We start from the raw sequence: 17,248 nt of genomic DNA, 5'->3' as shown, positions 1-17,248 counted from the left end.
TCCTTATTGTGCCGATAGAAGGGTCGAAGCGTTGGAGCGGAACATTGACATCTGGTGGTTGACAGATATTTTACAAGTAATAAGTTCAAAAGTGCAACGCACGGTATACACTATACACCATTGATTTAGCTAAAAAACCTTCATGAATTAATGATGAATAGTCTGATGTATGTTTATGTAATAAATGTATGTTTGTTTGTTTTTTTAATAACTGTTTTCCCTTTTATGTTTAAGGGCAGTGCATAAAATACCAAATACTATTTGATAGCATTGGAAGATAAGGAAAGTTTATTTTAGCTTATTGTTGTCAAGTATTTGAAACTCTTAGTACTTCAGGTTTGCCACATTTATTTCAGTTTAAGAGCCTTGCAAAGCTTCAATGAGAGAGCATAAATAAAATGGTAAACAGGAAGACAGTGTACAAAATGAAAACAGAAAAATACTTACCTACACCTTTCCTGGTAAAAATAATAAAATTAACAAGTGGAGTCAGTACTGGGGTTTGCAGGCCACTTTCACTGTGTATTATGATGTTCTAACTTGTCCATACAGAGCTTTTTTGATGAACTGGTACAACTAAGAGCATTTATCATTAACACAGGGAAAGAAATCAAATCATTGGCAAATAACAAGGGAAAATGATTATTTCCATCCACACATCCACTTTAGGGTCATGATAAACAGGCTAAAAGAGATAAAGAAGCGTATCTGCTAACTAAAAAAAACCAAAAAAAAAACCCAACAACAAAAAAAAAAATGCTCATGTTAGCATGTTAAAGCCAATCACTCATTTTAGTAACATATCGAAGCTCCAATGTGCAACGCTGTGACCCTTGGAAAAAAGAACAACTTTCACCTAAAGAAATGAAGGTCACAATTTGACAAAGGGACCGGTGCTCAAAGTCCATTTCAGATTCTACAAAGTAGTAGAAGAGAAGAGCAGAGAAGAGAACCATTGGGGAGGAGTGTCTCAGTGAAGTAGCACAACTGTCATGCTCTCCTGTCACATAGGAACAAAAAGCTTTGGCTGGATGGTCAGATCATTGCTTTACTACAGGCTCTATGGAGTCTCTGTTACCGAAGATAACTGGTAGTAGCACAGGGATTAAGTAGCCAATTCAGAGGGTCAAATGATGGCACAGATGGGGAGGGGAGGGCATGCAAGCCAGTTCAGGTGCTTTCACTACTTTCAAGTGGCTGCAGCTTGACCAAGTGGTCAGGCTTGGTGCCACTAGCATGATGCTCCCACATCTGCAGATAAAGTTGTTCCAGGTCCATGGTGTACTGCTTGGTGTTGAAGAGCGGACTAGTGATGCGTTGCTTCCATACACGGGAACGAATCTTCTTTAGACTGCAAAACAGATGGGGGATTTTCTTCTATAACTAAGTACACGCAAATTTACTTGGTGTGTGAGGAAGTACAAATAGTTAAGTAAAGTTGACTTACTACTCCATGTCGGTGCCAAGCTTGACAGCAACATCTTCATACTCCTGGCGACTCTGGGCAATGAGCTCAGGACAGCCAAGGCAAGTCAGCTGAGAGGCAGCCACTCGAGATGCTAGCGTTTCACCTACAAAACCATCTATCATTAAGCATGTTGTTTATAAGAAACAGCAAATACAATTTTATGTAGGCAAATGTACTGGCTGCTAACCTGGCATTGTGACCATAGGGGTGCCGGCCCACAATACATCCATGCCAGTGGTGTGACCATTGCAAAGCGGTGTGTCAAGGCATACATCAGCTAGTTGGCCTCTTCTAACATGCTCTTCTTTAGGGGCCACGGGGGAGAAGATGATGCGGTTGGCAGGCAGGCCCATGTTCTGGGCATACTGCTGGATGTTAGGCTCTCCCACAGCTGGGAAGCGGAGAAGCCAGAGTACACTGTTGGGCACTCGTTTCAGAATCTGGAATAAACAGATACATGAGATGAGCTGTGGTGCTTGTTCATTTAATTTTTTACTTCATGCACTAAACATCTAAAGCAAAATAACAATAAAAGAGCAATCCTATGTAAAACGTAGTTAGCCAGTGCATACATTAGCCCACATCTGCAGAGTTGGAGGGTCAATTTTGTAGAGCTGATTGAAGTTACAGTAGACAATGGAGTCCTCAGGAAGTCCATATTGAGAGCGTGTGGTCACCACTATTGTTCTTGGGACCTCCTCTCCTGTGGCAGCCTTGTTATTGATCTTGTAAATAAATACAACAAATAAATTTTTAAAAATTTAACAAATAAAAGATGTCAAAAAAGTATCCATGGTTAAATGGATTATATGTGATGTGTGATTATATCACATTCACATACATTTGGCCAAGTGTGGACTCAATTAAGTGCATGTCAGTTTACTTGAAATTAATTTACGCACTCTAAAGCAAAAGTCTAAACACTATATGTTCAGTTGAATATTCACCTAGCTTTGGACTTAATGGAGCACAAATTAGTGTACAAAATTTATGGAGATTTATTAGCAGAAATTGAATAACATCATAAGCCATGTTTTCATTAGTGTTTAACCACCTGTAACTACAAGTTGTTGTGTGTTAACTTAGAATCTAGCAGGGTTTGGAAGATCTAGAAAGAAGAATCAATAGTTGTTGCCAGTACTATGTCTAACCTTTTTGTGTTATGAAGCTTGAGAACCAAATTTGGGACAAATGGAGGGTCATACTTATTTAGCACAAGAAAATGTAAGGGAAGCTGAATGTTTACTGTCAAAGAAGCAAACACATGAAGCAAAACAAAACTAGAACAGACAACAGCAGAACAAACAGACACTGGGTTGTGGCCTTTTCTAGATGTAAATCACTGATGAGGAACAAAGTTTTCAATGTGACAGAAGTTGCCAGTTTTCTGCTGAACAAGTAATTTAACAATCTAAATGCGGATCTGTAGGTTTCATATCGTTAGCTATTTAGTTTATTACTATAAAATACTATAACTATTTACTGTTACTGCAATCATAGATTTTATTAGCATGTTTTTAAATTTTAGGACTGGAACAGCACAAAAGTCATCTCAAACAGGAAGAAAACATTAGCATTATAGTAGTTATTTCTCTGAGATACAAAGATGCACAAAAAACAGCATCAATCAATCATGCACCCAAATGCAGAGCAGTGTTTAAACTGGCTTTTCAGGTTTGCATGTACCTGCTCATTTTCAACTGTAAACTATTAACTGTAAGCAGTGAACTTTGCTTGGTAGCCAAGTCTTACTTCTCATACCTGTCTAGAAATCACATCATTAGAATCACTGAAATTCCTAGCTCTTTGTTTATTTCAACATCACTTCCTCCTAGGGTGTACAGGAAACGTAGTTAACCAATCTACTGAACAGCAACGAAAATGTAAACACATAAGAACATGGGCAAAAATTATATTTAAATATTAGTCCAGCGTGTGCATGGGCCCCACAAGCCAATTATTTCTTCTCTACCTCCAAATAATTGTTGGTCAAGTTCGCAGTTATAATAAATTAATTTTGTATTAGCTTTTATATTATAGCATATGTATTTTTGATGGTACTGAAAACCATAACATCTGGGTTTCTAAATATCTTGATATCGCCCAGGCTCCTAATTTAGTTAAAAAAATATTAAATAACTTCTACAGATTTTCCAACTTTGTTATATCAGTACTGCAAATGCCAAATTGATGACGCTTAACAAACTACGTATTGTGAACCCCTTGTTCTTAAAAAACTAAAATGGGTTCTTCCACACGACTTTTTTCACTTTCAGGTAAAGAGTAAAACAGTTATGCAAATGGTATTTGTTAAATCACTAAGGACTGTGCCACTTGCATTTGTTATTGAACAACTGCATAAATAACCTATTTCTAGTCTATTTAATTACAGAATAGAAACCATCCATCTTAAATGACAAATAAGAAATGCCATTCTGATTGTGACCTTGGTGTTTTTACACCAACCATCCAAGTCTTCCATCTATATGTTGTTTGCCACCTTCAGCTGTCTTTAAAACCCAGGTGAACAAGAGTAATGAGGCTGAGCTGCTACAACACATTCTGTCTTGGAGCGTACTCTCCTTAACGTAACCAGCCATCATGGTTCAAACCTGCAAGGCTACATTACCAGATACAACAACCTTCCTGGTAATAAAAATCTGAAAAAACAATGTGATTTCATTGCTTACAATATCACTGTACTTTTACAGGACTGGTTTCTCTTTATTAATGACATTCCATGTTTGATTCAAGCACAAATTAAGCACACATCTGTGGGAACAGATTAGAATAGATTCAACATCACCTTGTGGGAAAACTCTGTATCCCTTTGCATCATCATGCCAAGGGAGAGAAAACACTATTTGCTACCCTGCCAATTAACAACAGTGAATCACCACAAGAAACAGAATGGTCAATTAGGACTAAGTGATTAATAAACATTTTCAAATATTAGCCAGTTCTTTTCAGAGCATCTTAAAGAATTATGGAGTAAAGGACCTAGAAGTGTTACAGCATTTTAACCCAAGGAGCAAAACACCACTGATGGCAGATAAAAAACAAACAAACAAAACAAAACGGTAACAGCACCCTACATGCTAGAAGGAAAATCAACTCTTCAGGTGTTTAGTAGGCAATACCTGAGTGGTAGCCAGGCCATTGCTGACGGTGAAGCCATTGATGGTGACCTGGATCTGACCTTGGTTGATCATGTTTATAATAGCCTCAGCTGCTGTGTTCATAGGGATGACTGGCATAGAGAGGGTTCCATTAGTGTCTGTGGCCTCCTGGCCATCACACTCCATCTAAAAGTAAGCCAATTTAACATCAGTATACAACCAAACATCTAAACCTGCAATATAATGAAGTGTTGCAACTCTTCCTGGACTTTCTAATTTACCTTGATTACTTTGACATCTGGCAGGCTCTCTAGGAATGCCTTGAGATCGATTCCATTCAGCACAATGCGATTGTCAAAAATGTGTCCATTGGACTTGAAGTCAATCACTGCCTTTTTCTGTACAGCACAATAGCAAAAGCTCAATAATTTGGAATGCAACATGGAATGGAATGTTTCATTCTTTAACAGTTGACATATTTCAGAATTCATAGATGTCACTTGCCTTGAGGTGGGGGAACATGTTTGCATGATCTCCAATAAAGAATGTGTTTGGCATGTACGCCAGCTTCTCAGAGTACTGTTCAGCCAACTCGACTGGAGAGGTCTCCTTATCAGTAATGATGTAATCCATAAAAGGAGCACCACTGGTGCCTGGGTAGCCAAGCCACATTGCCTGAAAAAGTTTTTTAATGTTAATGTTATTCATCAGTGTTTAGTCTTAGCTATTTCATTCTCTTTGTCAAGCTTTGCAGCTAGATGCTCAGCAATGGAAAATGTTCATGCAATAGTTAGAAATGTATGAATTCTGAATTGGTTACTTGAATAGGTGCTGGGCGCAAGGCAAACAGCTCATTGCGGGCTCCCTTGGTGTAACCATTCATGTTGACCAGGATGTGAATTCCATCTTGGTGGATCCTATCAGCAGCCTTACCATTGCAAGGGATCTATGTGAAAGGTACACAGTAAGAGAGAAATGTGAGGAACAGTAACAGAGAGGACAGACCAAAGCTATTCTACTTGCTTTAGCCCCTACATATTATCACCTGAGAAAGGTCAGTAAAGTGATGAGCCTCAGCCATCACTTTGACTCTGAAGTTGGTATTGTCATCAGGACTGAGGGCATAGCAGAACACCTAAGAACAAAGAATGGTACCAGGTATTACCAGTAGTCTAATGTATTAGACCTTTTTAGTTTCGAGTTATGATGATCTTTCTTCTCAAGAGAACTCACTTCAAACTTCTCAGAGTTATGCATGCCAGGAATGGACTGCATGAGGTGGGAGGTGGGGTGGTTGCCAAAGTCTGAGCTGACATAGCCAACACGCAAATGCCCTCCACTGGCCTTCAAGTCCTTAGGATGCTCATAGGCAGGTTTATGAAGAGCATTGATCTGTCAGGCAGTCAACAAGATCAATAAGACTTTTGCTGCACACAATTTGTATCTCCTCAAGTAGCTAGAATAGAGTGCTTTAAACAAGATATCGCCCAATTTGTGTACCTTATCCAAACAGAGGTTGCCATGCCTCTCAGCAATGGCTTTGCGGAATCCATGGGAAAGAGGATAGAGCATACTGTGGTGTGGGTGCACAGAGGGTAGGCGGTTCTTTTCCAGTTGGTCAGCCACAATGCTCACCAACTTTTTCATGCGATCATCATAGTCAGTCCAGTCACATACAATCTGCAAAAGAAAGTTGGCTATAATATGACTCAGGATTTACGAGTGACTAGCTCTGTAACCACGGACTAAGAACCACAGTTTACATATTAAGAAAGTAGACACATTTACAGTATTTAGCTAGCCTTTTAAGACAACCTAGATAACATAACTACACAAATGTTAACATTACCTACAAACAGGAAAATCGTATAATTAAATTCATCTGCCTCAAGGCAGAAATGCAAGCCTGAAGATTTGGATGGTTTTTGTCACCTGCAGACAGTGAGCAAGGTTGCAATAAGCATCAGGAAAGTCTGGTTTAAGCTTCAGAGCAGTACGGTAAGATGCAATTGCTTCTGGAATGTTTCCAGAGTCCTGTGGATTAAGGGGCACAGATTCAAAACATTTTTCAAAAAGAAACTGAGAAAAACATTACATAGTGCAGTTAAAAGGTCAGTATTAGAAAATACCTTGTGTATGGAGGCCAGGTTGCTGTGAGCATCTGCAAAGGCAGGATTGATCTGAATGGCGCGAGTGTAGCACTGCAGAGCCCCCTGCACATCCTGCATTTCTTTCAGCGTGTTCCCCATGTTGGAATAGGCATCAGCAAAGGTGGGGCTGATCCTGTCCAAAGAAAGAAGGTAATAATCAAAAATGTTACTTTCAGGTTAAGGGAATCACTTTTGGCTGTCCAAAAATGTAACACTGATTATTGTTCAAGTCAAACCGAAGCAACAATGACGTGCCTGATAGCTTCTTTGTAGTGCATGAGAGCTTCCTGAAGCTTGCCCTGCTGCTGAAGGACACTGGCAAGGTTGGAGTGGGCTGCTGCAAACTCTGGGAAAACCTGTTTAAAAATAGACAAGTGTTTATGAACATGTGCTCTTTACATACGCAAACCTACAGGATTTAAACCTACAAAAATGGCCATAAAACTGAAAAGATTCTCACCTCCAGAGCCTTCCTGTAGAGCTGCACAGCCTCTTCAATGTTGCCTTGCTCCCGTTTGATGTTAGCCAGATTATTGAGGGAGTCAGCATGCGTGGGGCACAGACGTAGAGCTGTGTTATAACACTCCTCAGCTTCAGACACCTGAGAGGAGATGGTTACTTAATTTAACATGCTTAACATGGTAGGTGCTACCATGACTCAATGAAGGAAGACAAGCCGAGCCCAAGTAAATTATAATTACACAATGATACATATCCATAGAGATACTATAGTGTTAAAGGGAAATGGAGTTCCTTACATTCCCCTTCTCCTTCAGGGCATTGGCAAGATTGCAGTAGGCATCAGGGAAGTGAGGCTGCAGTTCGATGGCACGTCGGTAGGTGTCGATGGCCAGGTCGATTAGACCCTGCTCATAGTAGACGCAGGCCAGGTTACCGTGGACAACAGCATGGTTGGGGCTCAGGCTAAGGGCTCGCAAATAACCAGCAACAGCTCTGTAAAGGAAAACCATACACAGTAGTGGTTTCATGCTAAAGCAGTAGATAAGTAGGTTCAAGTTTGTCATGTGCACAAAAGTCAGAGACAGTGCTTGTGTGAGGGTAATGTGCTCTACAGCTGTTTAAATTTCAAGTACAAAATTAAGGGGGGAAAAATGGGGGGACATGTATATACAGTTATTACATAAAAGTGCAGTATAAGGCGAAGAGTAAGCGTGGATACTAGCTGAACATTGTAGTCTGTGTGGGGAGTATGAACACCAGCTCAGGAAAAGTTCACCTGTCAAAAATGCGGGCTTCCTTAAGAACGTTGCCCAAGTTAATGTAAGCATCCAAAAAGTTGGGATCCAAGGTCACTGCCTACAAAAAAAGACAACAAAAACATGGACAATCATGATGCAAGTCTAAGAAAAGGAGATAAGGATGAGTTGTTTCAACACGTATTAATTTTTTTAACCACCCCGCTCACCTTTTCAAAATGATGAATGGCCAGCCAGATCTCCCCCTGCGCATTAAACACACAGCCCAAGTTGCTCCATGCTACAGCAAAGTTTGGCTGAGTCTCAATTGCCTTCAGGTAGCAAGCCTTTAATGGGTTAACAATGAAAACAACAGGAGGAAGAGGGGCAGAGAGGAGCAGTAGAACAGACAGGGGTGATGGGGGTCATAAAAGAAAATAAAGAGATTGAATAAAAAGGAAGAAAATGAAAAGAGCAGAGAAAAGCAGTCAGAGTCTGTTCTCCAAAATGCAAAAAGTGAGTCTACAGCGTGGGCTCGCGAGCGCACTGTTCTGCCGCGCTAAGCTGCACGCTTTTTCCTGCGCTGCGCAAATCCGACCAGCACCTACACTCCCACTGACATTCTTCAGTTACGGTCTCACCAACAACAAAAAACAGTATGAGACATTATCAAAAAACCACTATGTGACACTTTTTTAACATTATGCACACAAGGTCTATGACAAATTCATATTTTAAAATCCTGCCACAACTAGCCCAGTTACAGTCACAACCTTAAATGCCTGTGCAGGGTGTAGATGCAGATCCCTGTAATGCAAGCGCAAAAAGCCTGGCAGGCGGCCATTGTGTCATTGTGCTGCAGTCGCCGCTTGCGCCACATTTGCTTGTCGCTTTTGCCAGCGCTGACTCCAGCTCACAGCGTGGACCACAGCCCTAAAGACCCAGGTGCTCTGGACCCCACCAGACTGGCACACTCCTTGAAACCCACCACCCTTCAGGAACACAACAGGGTCCACTGCCAATTGCCCTTGATTTTGAGGGGAATATGAGAGCTGTAATATAGCCAGATAATATTACGAGTATCTGCCAATGGTGTCCTGCACTGGGCTGGGGGCCCACTGGGTGCCATGCTGGCAGAGTTGGCAGGAAGTTCTGCAGTCCCCAGGCTGGGAGGGAGGGGGAGGGGGGCGTGTGTTGCGCGCAAGCGCTTCTTTTGCTTTGCGTTCAAGGGTATTTTGTCGCTGCGCAGCCCTTGCGTCGCTGCAGACTCACAGCGCATCATCTGCTCAGCAGAACGCTGCAACTCCAAATCAAAGAGGAAAAAAAAAAGATAAAATCAAAGCAACAGGAAAAAATAATTAACAAGTAAGAAGAGAGTTAGAGGGTTCTTACTGTGTTTTTGTTTGCTTACTGAATCCAAATCCATGTTTCATTTAATTACTTGCTTTGCCGATGTTAAGTTGTACAAAGGAATTCTAAATAACACTTTTTTTCAATTACTTTTTTCCTTTGTTTTCTTTAGTTCTTCAAAAGGTAGCCACAAGACACAGGAACTCAGGCATGAAGTATTTTTTTTCTTTTGTTGGCAGTTACAAACCCGTTACCATATTTTTGGACTTTGTCTGGGGGGGCGGCCACAGCTGGAAGAAGAGGAGAGGACTGATGCTGCCCTAGTGCTCCTTTCCGTCAGACCGCACCTACGCAGGAATACTGTCACCCACCTGAAACCTTCTAAATAACAATATCAGTGGTGGAAAAAACCAAAAGAGACAAAATAAGAAAACAAGAGCGTTAGTAAAGGTTTGCAATCAATACATTGTTTTTATATGGGTAAAAAATATATTCATAAAAACAAAAAAAATTGTAAAAATATTCTGCATAATCTTCACTCATGCAATGTAAAGGATCTCAATTTTTTAAAGTGCTAAAAAATGCTTGTAGGGGGACGAGAGAGAAGAAAGGCTTTGTATTTCATGTAGAAATTTTTCTAATTTTATTTGTATGATGTAGAATGTAGAAAAAGGAGGGAGGCTAACTGGCTTGATCTTCCCCAAATGAACTGAACACATTTCTTCGGGCATACATTAATCATAACATTAATCATACTTGAAGAGACAAAAGTGAAAAAAAATCATCGACTCTTATTTTTTATTGCTTGATTACATGGTTTAATACATTCTTTGCTTTATCCTGTCCTGCCTTCTTCAATCCTGGCCAATGGGTAAAGAAAAAAGCCTGTGGTTTAATGATTTGTATCTAGAAGCCTCCACAGCTCTGAAATAAAGAGGTCAATGCTTGTGCTGCGCATGTGCATTTCCTTCTGTCTATTATAATCGCATCTGCCGCGTGCAGTGGAGTGCAGATAGGGAGCTGCCTGCCTGGCACAGCCCAGGGCTAACGTCACAGTACATACAACGCACAGTATCACCCAAAACCTCCCCAGTGCCATTTAGCATTTATTTCTGTAGTGAAATGCAAAGGTGGAGAGTAGAAATAAACAGGGGGTAACTAGTGAATTACAGCGGGCTGGTTATTAGCAAAAGCACTGTGGAGCCCCTAAAGAGCATCTGTAGGCTTGGCTGGAGGATCAGGTAGGCAGCTCTGAGCGCGCACACTCCACGGGCCCTGAGCAAGCGCGCGGGGGGTTAGAGCAACGGAGCTGATCTGGGGGGCTCCTTCCCACTCCTCCCCCCTGTGGCATCAAATAAGAGGGCTTCTAACCGGTGAGGAGAGATCTCTCTGTTCTCTACCTCAATCTCCCACAGATCCACCATTATGGGGCAGAAGACCATACTGGCCTGGGTAAGTGGGGACTCTCTTTATTCATGGGTGCAAAATGCAAATATGCAGTGTCAGCCAAAGTGTTCTTCACCTTTTCGGAGGCATGAATGAATAGTTAGGCAAACAAATAAGAAACGTGTTAGGGTTGGAAGCCATCTTATTTTTAGCACAGCAAACTTCATCACTAACTTCAAAGCAGTCCATTGTTTTTTTTCTTTCTTTTTTTTGAAAAAAAAAAAAAGGGAAAAAAAAGGGGAAAAAAAAGAATAATAAAAAAAAAAGACCGAGCCAGCATAATCCCTCCGTAACATTAAAGGAAAAGCATGCTAGAACCGGAGCATTTAAAGATTCCCCCATTGGTGAGTCATCAAAGGACCCAGCCTTTCTTCTTGTGTATGGAGGAGCACTGACTGAGAGGCCAGGCCAGGCCGGCAGTGTTTAATTAAACAAAGAAAAGCAGAAGGAGTGAGATAGGGCAGAAAGAAGAAATGTAAAGGGAGGGAGGGGGCGTTAACTCCAGTGTAGCCATTATTAAATTAACAAAAGAAAACAAATTGAGAAAAAAGTTGGAAATAGGTTTGGGGTTCCCTGTGTCATGAAAGTTACTGGGATTATACCTGGGAAAGGGGAGAAGGGAGGGTCAAGAAGAAATACATTTGTTTCCCACTGACAGACTAGAAAAATCAGAACAGCAAAACCACACCAACATGGTTGGTCCTGGGAGGTCCATTTTTGCCCTTTTGAAACTATTGGGACTAGTTGAGGGTTCTATGACTATGTATGTATGCAAGGGGGCTAAGACCAGGCAGAGTGAGTGGTGACATTGGGCTGGGTACAAGTAGGGAGAGGAAATTACTAAAAAGAACCACACTCTACAGAACAGAAACAGCACTTAGTGTTGAGCGGAAGCACTCACTCCCAAAGAAGGCTAAGACTTAAGAAGGGGTATAAAAACAAATGAACACAAAAAATTAAAACATAAAAATAAAGAACGCAATATAACATGCACACGCCAACATGTCAAAACAGACCTTTGCCTCTTCCAGACGACCAAGAGCTTTAAGAAGGTTGCCCAAGTCACTCCGCACACAATACAGGTCCTGCAGCAAGAAATAGAAAAATAAGCAACAAACTTTGAACTATAAAGTCATGCCCAGCAATTATAGTCAGTGATTACTCACCGGGTTGTACTGAAGAGCGGACACATAAGCCTGCACTGCTCCCTCCATGTCTCCTGCTGCAACCAGGGCTGCAGCCAGGTTGATGTACCCATCAATGAAGTCTGGCTTGAGGCGAAGCGCATGGCGGTAGTGCTCGATGGCCTCCTGCAGCTGACCACGCTCCTTGTAGACATTGCCGAGGTTGGAATAGGCCTCCGCCAGCATGGGGTTCTGTTTTATGGCCAGCGTGCTGAAGTGGGCTGACCTGCGTGGAGCCCAGAACATGAGTCTACTGCCAGCAAGTAAGGATAATGTTGAAACGCTATCAACTACAAGCCAACAGACGCAGCTGTTCAGCCCACAAAAGCTCTAATTTTTCTTCATCATGCAACATCGTACATACTTTAAATTGATTTTACATACAAAATATGATATAAATGTTTATTTATGTATATTTTACATACAAAATATATACATCTAATCCGCTTGTTCAAAGAAATGACCATTTGTGGTTAAAGCACAAAATAAACTTTCCAGCAGTAACATATTAGAGAAAAGCCCAGCCATATTCAACAGAAAAGGCAAAAGAGACAAAGTATAACAATCTTCAGAAGTAATGTAATCATAAATGAAGAGTCACTACCTTCTGCAATAAACACAACAACTACAATGAGGAAAGATGCAGTAGACAAGTCTCGCTGCACAACAAACAAGAGATCTTGGCCTGCTGTGCCCCACAGCAGCCTGAATGAAAAGAAGCTTTCCTCAACTGTCTCACCTGTCAAGCCTACGGCACTGGAAGTGGATAGAAGAGAGCAGCAGCAGGACGCCAGTATTGTCTGGTTCCTGCCTCCACAGCTGCATGCAGTGGCGTTCTGCTGCCTCAAAGTCCCCTGACTGATACTCACGGTGGGCCAGCTCAGCCAACCCTTGGAAGGAAAGCATACGTTTTGTTGGTTCTGTGGCACCAACACAATCCGAAGGAGGAGGGGGGAAAACAACATGTTAGAAGAAATGGAAATGAGAAAAATAAAAATGACAAAAACAGATTTCTTTTTTTTCCTAATTATCTTTATCATGCAGACTAGATCCATGAGTGTCAAAGTGTATATATTCTCAAACTGGGGAAGCATGGGGTCACTAATTTTAGAGGACTTAGAGAGAAGACCAATTCTATAAAATGTATAATTTTTTTTTTTTAAAACAGTCACATGCAGGTAGAATAATCAATGTCTATTTAAAACAACGTAATGGGATGAGCTCAAAATATCTGCAGATTAATATAGTTCTAACAGACCATGTCCACTGTGGAAGATTGTATATGAAAAGACAATAAATCTCTAAACCTACGTTAAATACAGGATACAAAAAATCTCTTTAATTTGCTTAAAAATCTGAACTCTTCCTCAAAAAAAGAAATAAAGCAAGTGTGGGGGAATAAACATGAGAATGTGTCTCACAACACACAGATGATTCCAAACAAAATTACGGCCTTGCCAAGTTAGGTGATTAAATCTGACAGTCAAGACCCTTATGACTGTAAAGGAGCCAAACCTTGCAGGGAAAAAAGGGATATTAAGGCGAGTTAAAATGTTCCTGCATGACGATACATATATCCCATATATACTGATGCAAAATACATTTTTTAAAGTATCCTGTTGCATGATTTATGAACCCAGAGGACTTATTTACTCCAAGTTACAGCTTTTGACATGCCATTTTTTGCAAATGCAGAAACCCCATAATTGTCTCTTCAATTTTCACATTTGTTAATCACACCCCCAGCCCCAAGATAAATGTAGGTGTGTATATTGGGTGTGTCAACGAACACGGGTGTAAATATGTTTAAGAGGTCTGTTTATTAGCATGTAACACTTTTATCGCCGACACCTCTTAGCGTAATATTAACAGCAAATCTAATAACTAAATAACTAGCTAAGTAAATAATGTATGTAAGCTAACTCTATATGAATTATCAGTTAAAGAAACCTAATGTACGGAGACGTAATGGACTTCGCACGACTTGAGCTGTGGACTCACAGCCTAGTTGGCGGATACATTTTATAGAAAGGATATAACTGTAGTTAACCTACTGTTTGTAAAATACACTGACACACCTTGTGATTATAATTAGCGACCCAAAATGCATAAAGCTAACAACGCAATGGCATTTAACATTTTCTTACACCAAATGAATACAATAGGAATACAAGTAAAATGGCGCTGTAAAATAGCTTACCTAATTCTAACTAACACTAGGTAGCTTGCTTCACATAGCTGTTACGAAGCTAACCTAAATAACCTAAGTGTTTACAATACATTTAATAATAACTAGCTACATTTACATTTTTTAACATTCTGGGCTAGACAGCCATCATAGTCAACATTTTCATAGCTACAGTTCTTGATTTACCCAAGTCTTAAGTTGTCAAGAAGATAACTATAGCTAGCAACTTTCTTTTGTGTAACTGGTCACCTTAATCAACTAGTTAAGTAGGGTTAGCGAACTAAAATCTGACAAAACACGTCAATACCAGCGAATAAAGCCAAGTCATACACTGAATCTATTGTTCAAAATGTTATGCTCCTTTACGGTAGGCAGGTAGGTTAGCTATCTAGCTAAATTAGCCAATAGCTAGCTATCTTGATTACCTGTGCTGTCAGCCACGTTTCCCACTGAGCTCGCCATCTCCCCTTCTGTCTTTGAGTCTTGCAGAATGGTCGTCAGTGTGACAATAGAAATGTAAAACTACTGATGTAATATAACCGTCACACTTTGTGTGAGTAGACTATTTAGATAATCCAAATTAAAATCCGGACCCACATTCAAGTGACCAATCCTTACTTCCTTGCTAGCTATTTTAGCTATTTAACGTTAAGTAGCTAACTAGCTAGATAAGCTAATCAAAGAACCTAGCTAACTACACTGAAGTCATGCGCACCGAACCAACGGTTTAAAATCTGTCCGTTGTTAGAAGATTTATATATTTCGATTTCTCATACAAAAAATAATGTCTTAAAAATAGCTACACAGTTTGTGAAAAACAGACATGCTAACGCCTACTTTCACCATACAATAGCATCTGATGAAATGGTGGCCACGGCTAGAACTTCTTTTTTGATACAAAACTAGACCCTACTGTAAACGAATTTAATACTTATTTGGTGAGAGCAATAAGAATGGGTTTTTCTATTACGTTAAACTGTATGGATATGTTATTCTGAGATACGCAAATATACCAGTAGGTCTTGTTTTGTCTTTTTAAAATAAAATGTAATACATTCTCCGGCGGCGGAGCAACCTAGTAAAACTGCCGTCGGACTGAGATTTACTACGTATGAGGTATCATTGCGCGGTCCACTGCGGCAAAAAAAAGAAAGTTCCAGCAGCAGATGTACGGGGATGACCCGCTCAGCGTTGGTAATAAATTAGTAATAAGTATTTTACAAGAGAGAGAGGTTTATGTGCTTTAATAAAAGATTAATTTAAATCAGGTTTAAGATACTGTTTTATTTAATAAGTAAAGGTTTATATGCTCCCCGAAAGGAACGTGAATATTGAAAAACAAAATGAATAAGGAAATACACACGAAACATGCAAAATCACAAAGCAGCTAAGCCGAAGGCTATTTATTTATTTAATAAATTAATTAACCTTGTCTTTTTTAACCTGTCTGTATGTATTACTGCGTGCCTGGCCTACTGAAGGTTATCCTGTCTACATTATGAGGGGAGTAGTACTGCAAACGACCAGTAGAGGGGTGTGTGTGTGTGTGTGTGTGTGTGTGTGTGTGTGTGTGTGTGTGTGTGTGTGTGTGTGTGTGTGTGTGTGTGTATATATATATATATATATTATTCATGATAGTACATAGCTCATTTTAGTTCCATTGTGCATTACAACCAGCATAATGTTGTACTGACCTAATCAAATAATTAGGAATTATAGCTGTTATATACCACATGGTATACGGTATTTCCAACAATATTTAGATTAAAATAATGAATTGATTTATGAGAATGTCATTTGTAGACCCAATGGATATAAGTATTTCTGATATTTCATTTTTACAGTGTGTACAAATACCAATTATTACTGGTCTAAAGGTTATTTGAAACTCTTAAGATGTACAATTATTTACTAGCTCTCTCAGTACTGAATGGCACCTACTTATTTCTCATCAACTGGAAAGACAGCAACTAATCATGTCCATTCCTTCCCTTACCATTTCATTTCAACTCACAAGGCTTCACTTTTGGAAAGGAAAGGAAAGGACGGGAAGGGAAGGGGAGAGAAAAGAAAAAGAAAGCAAACATACCCAAACCAATTCACCTTTATAAGCTCTTGGACTGATTGACATGTCAAAAGAGTCTCTGGAAGTTCAGCCCTATGAAGTGAAGGACTCATTAACTTCCCGTGTTCTTTCGTCCTGGAGCCTAAGTGCCACTCTGTTTGCCACTCGTCAGCTCTGTATGGGAAAAGGTTGACATCATCACTCCTGATTGTGTAGCAGTGTGTACCTAGGACATGCAGGCTTCCCTGGTGGATAGAATCTACCACACTGTTTGGATGTTGCTTTGGGAAAAGCTGGTGCCAAGAGTGATGTCATAGCCATGTCTCTGGTGATCCCATCTGACATGCTTTATCTTTGTGCATGTCTATTCTCAGTCAGGCTAGGTTATACAACTTTCTTTTGATAGGCCAGAACCATTTTTTTTTCTACCACAACTAATCTATCACACATAAATATTTTAGGCAGTACATGTACCCACTGCAGGCCAGTCTTTTTTTGTTTTTTTTTAACTGAATGTAAATGGCTTCCAAAAGGTGATACCTGACTTTTGACCATGCCCCTCTGGAATTAATGGAGCAGAGTACTCAGTAGTTTTGCAAGTCTTGTATTATTTATAATGATCTTATCCCAAGTCTGAAGTAGTGGCCCATATATTATAGGTCTAATCAACCACTAGGACCAACGAAACAATAGTCCTAATTATTTCAGACCAGGACACTTTATATTCCATTTTGGAATATATAAATGCAAGTGAGTGCTAATGAAACTGGGCTATCTTGTCTCTTATATATGACAACAACTCACCCAGAATGATTGCTTAGGCTCATTTTACTTGGTCACATTACTTTCACTACTCTTTACATCACATAGTGACTGTCTCTCACTCTTAGAAAAGCAAGCATGATATTCCACCTAGCTACAGTCAAACTAATCCCACGTCACTCAGAATTATGAAACATTTGGATTATGTAAGTCTTCTTGTTGTTGTTGTTTTACAGACAATATATAATGGGGTTAATATTTTAATTGCTATCCTCATCTATTGGCGAGGGCTCATTAATGGGAGCAGAACAGCAAATTTT

The 17,248-nt window shown here is 40.0% G+C and overlaps 1 protein-coding gene across 2 annotated transcripts; it reads right to left on the bottom strand.

Annotated features, from left to right (window-relative positions):
* Positions 1-331: 331 nt before the first annotated feature.
* ogt.1 (O-linked N-acetylglucosamine (GlcNAc) transferase, tandem duplicate 1) lies at positions 332-14,973 on the bottom strand. 2 transcript variants are annotated; one of them, XM_027008613.3, is made up of 22 exons: positions 14,527-14,973; positions 12,653-12,833; positions 11,896-12,139; positions 11,746-11,814; positions 8,164-8,280; positions 7,975-8,054; positions 7,496-7,691; positions 7,198-7,338; positions 6,993-7,093; positions 6,717-6,870; positions 6,520-6,621; positions 6,088-6,267; positions 5,821-5,979; positions 5,633-5,722; positions 5,408-5,533; positions 5,092-5,262; positions 4,869-4,985; positions 4,609-4,773; positions 2,041-2,193; positions 1,656-1,908; positions 1,448-1,571; positions 332-1,351 (listed from the first exon to the last, which is right to left on the bottom strand). In XM_027008613.3, the coding sequence occupies exons 1-22, from the start codon at positions 14,561-14,563 to the stop codon at positions 1,171-1,173; spliced, it is 3,141 nt and encodes a 1,046-aa protein (XP_026864414.1). In that variant the 5' UTR covers positions 14,564-14,973; the 3' UTR covers positions 332-1,170. The 2 variants fall into 2 exon arrangements, with proteins under 2 accessions (XP_026864414.1, XP_026864415.1); XM_027008614.3 differs by having other exon boundaries at positions 12,653-12,803; positions 14,527-14,972.
* Between the last annotated feature and the right edge of the window lie 2,275 nt (positions 14,974-17,248).

This window comes from Electrophorus electricus, chromosome 16, assembly GCF_041902795.1.
Source record: "Electrophorus electricus isolate QZ-2024a chromosome 16, ASM4190279v1, whole genome shotgun sequence".
Lineage (NCBI taxonomy): Eukaryota > Metazoa > Chordata > Actinopteri > Gymnotiformes > Gymnotidae > Electrophorus > Electrophorus electricus.
This window is presented reverse-complemented; position numbering and strand designations above follow the sequence as displayed.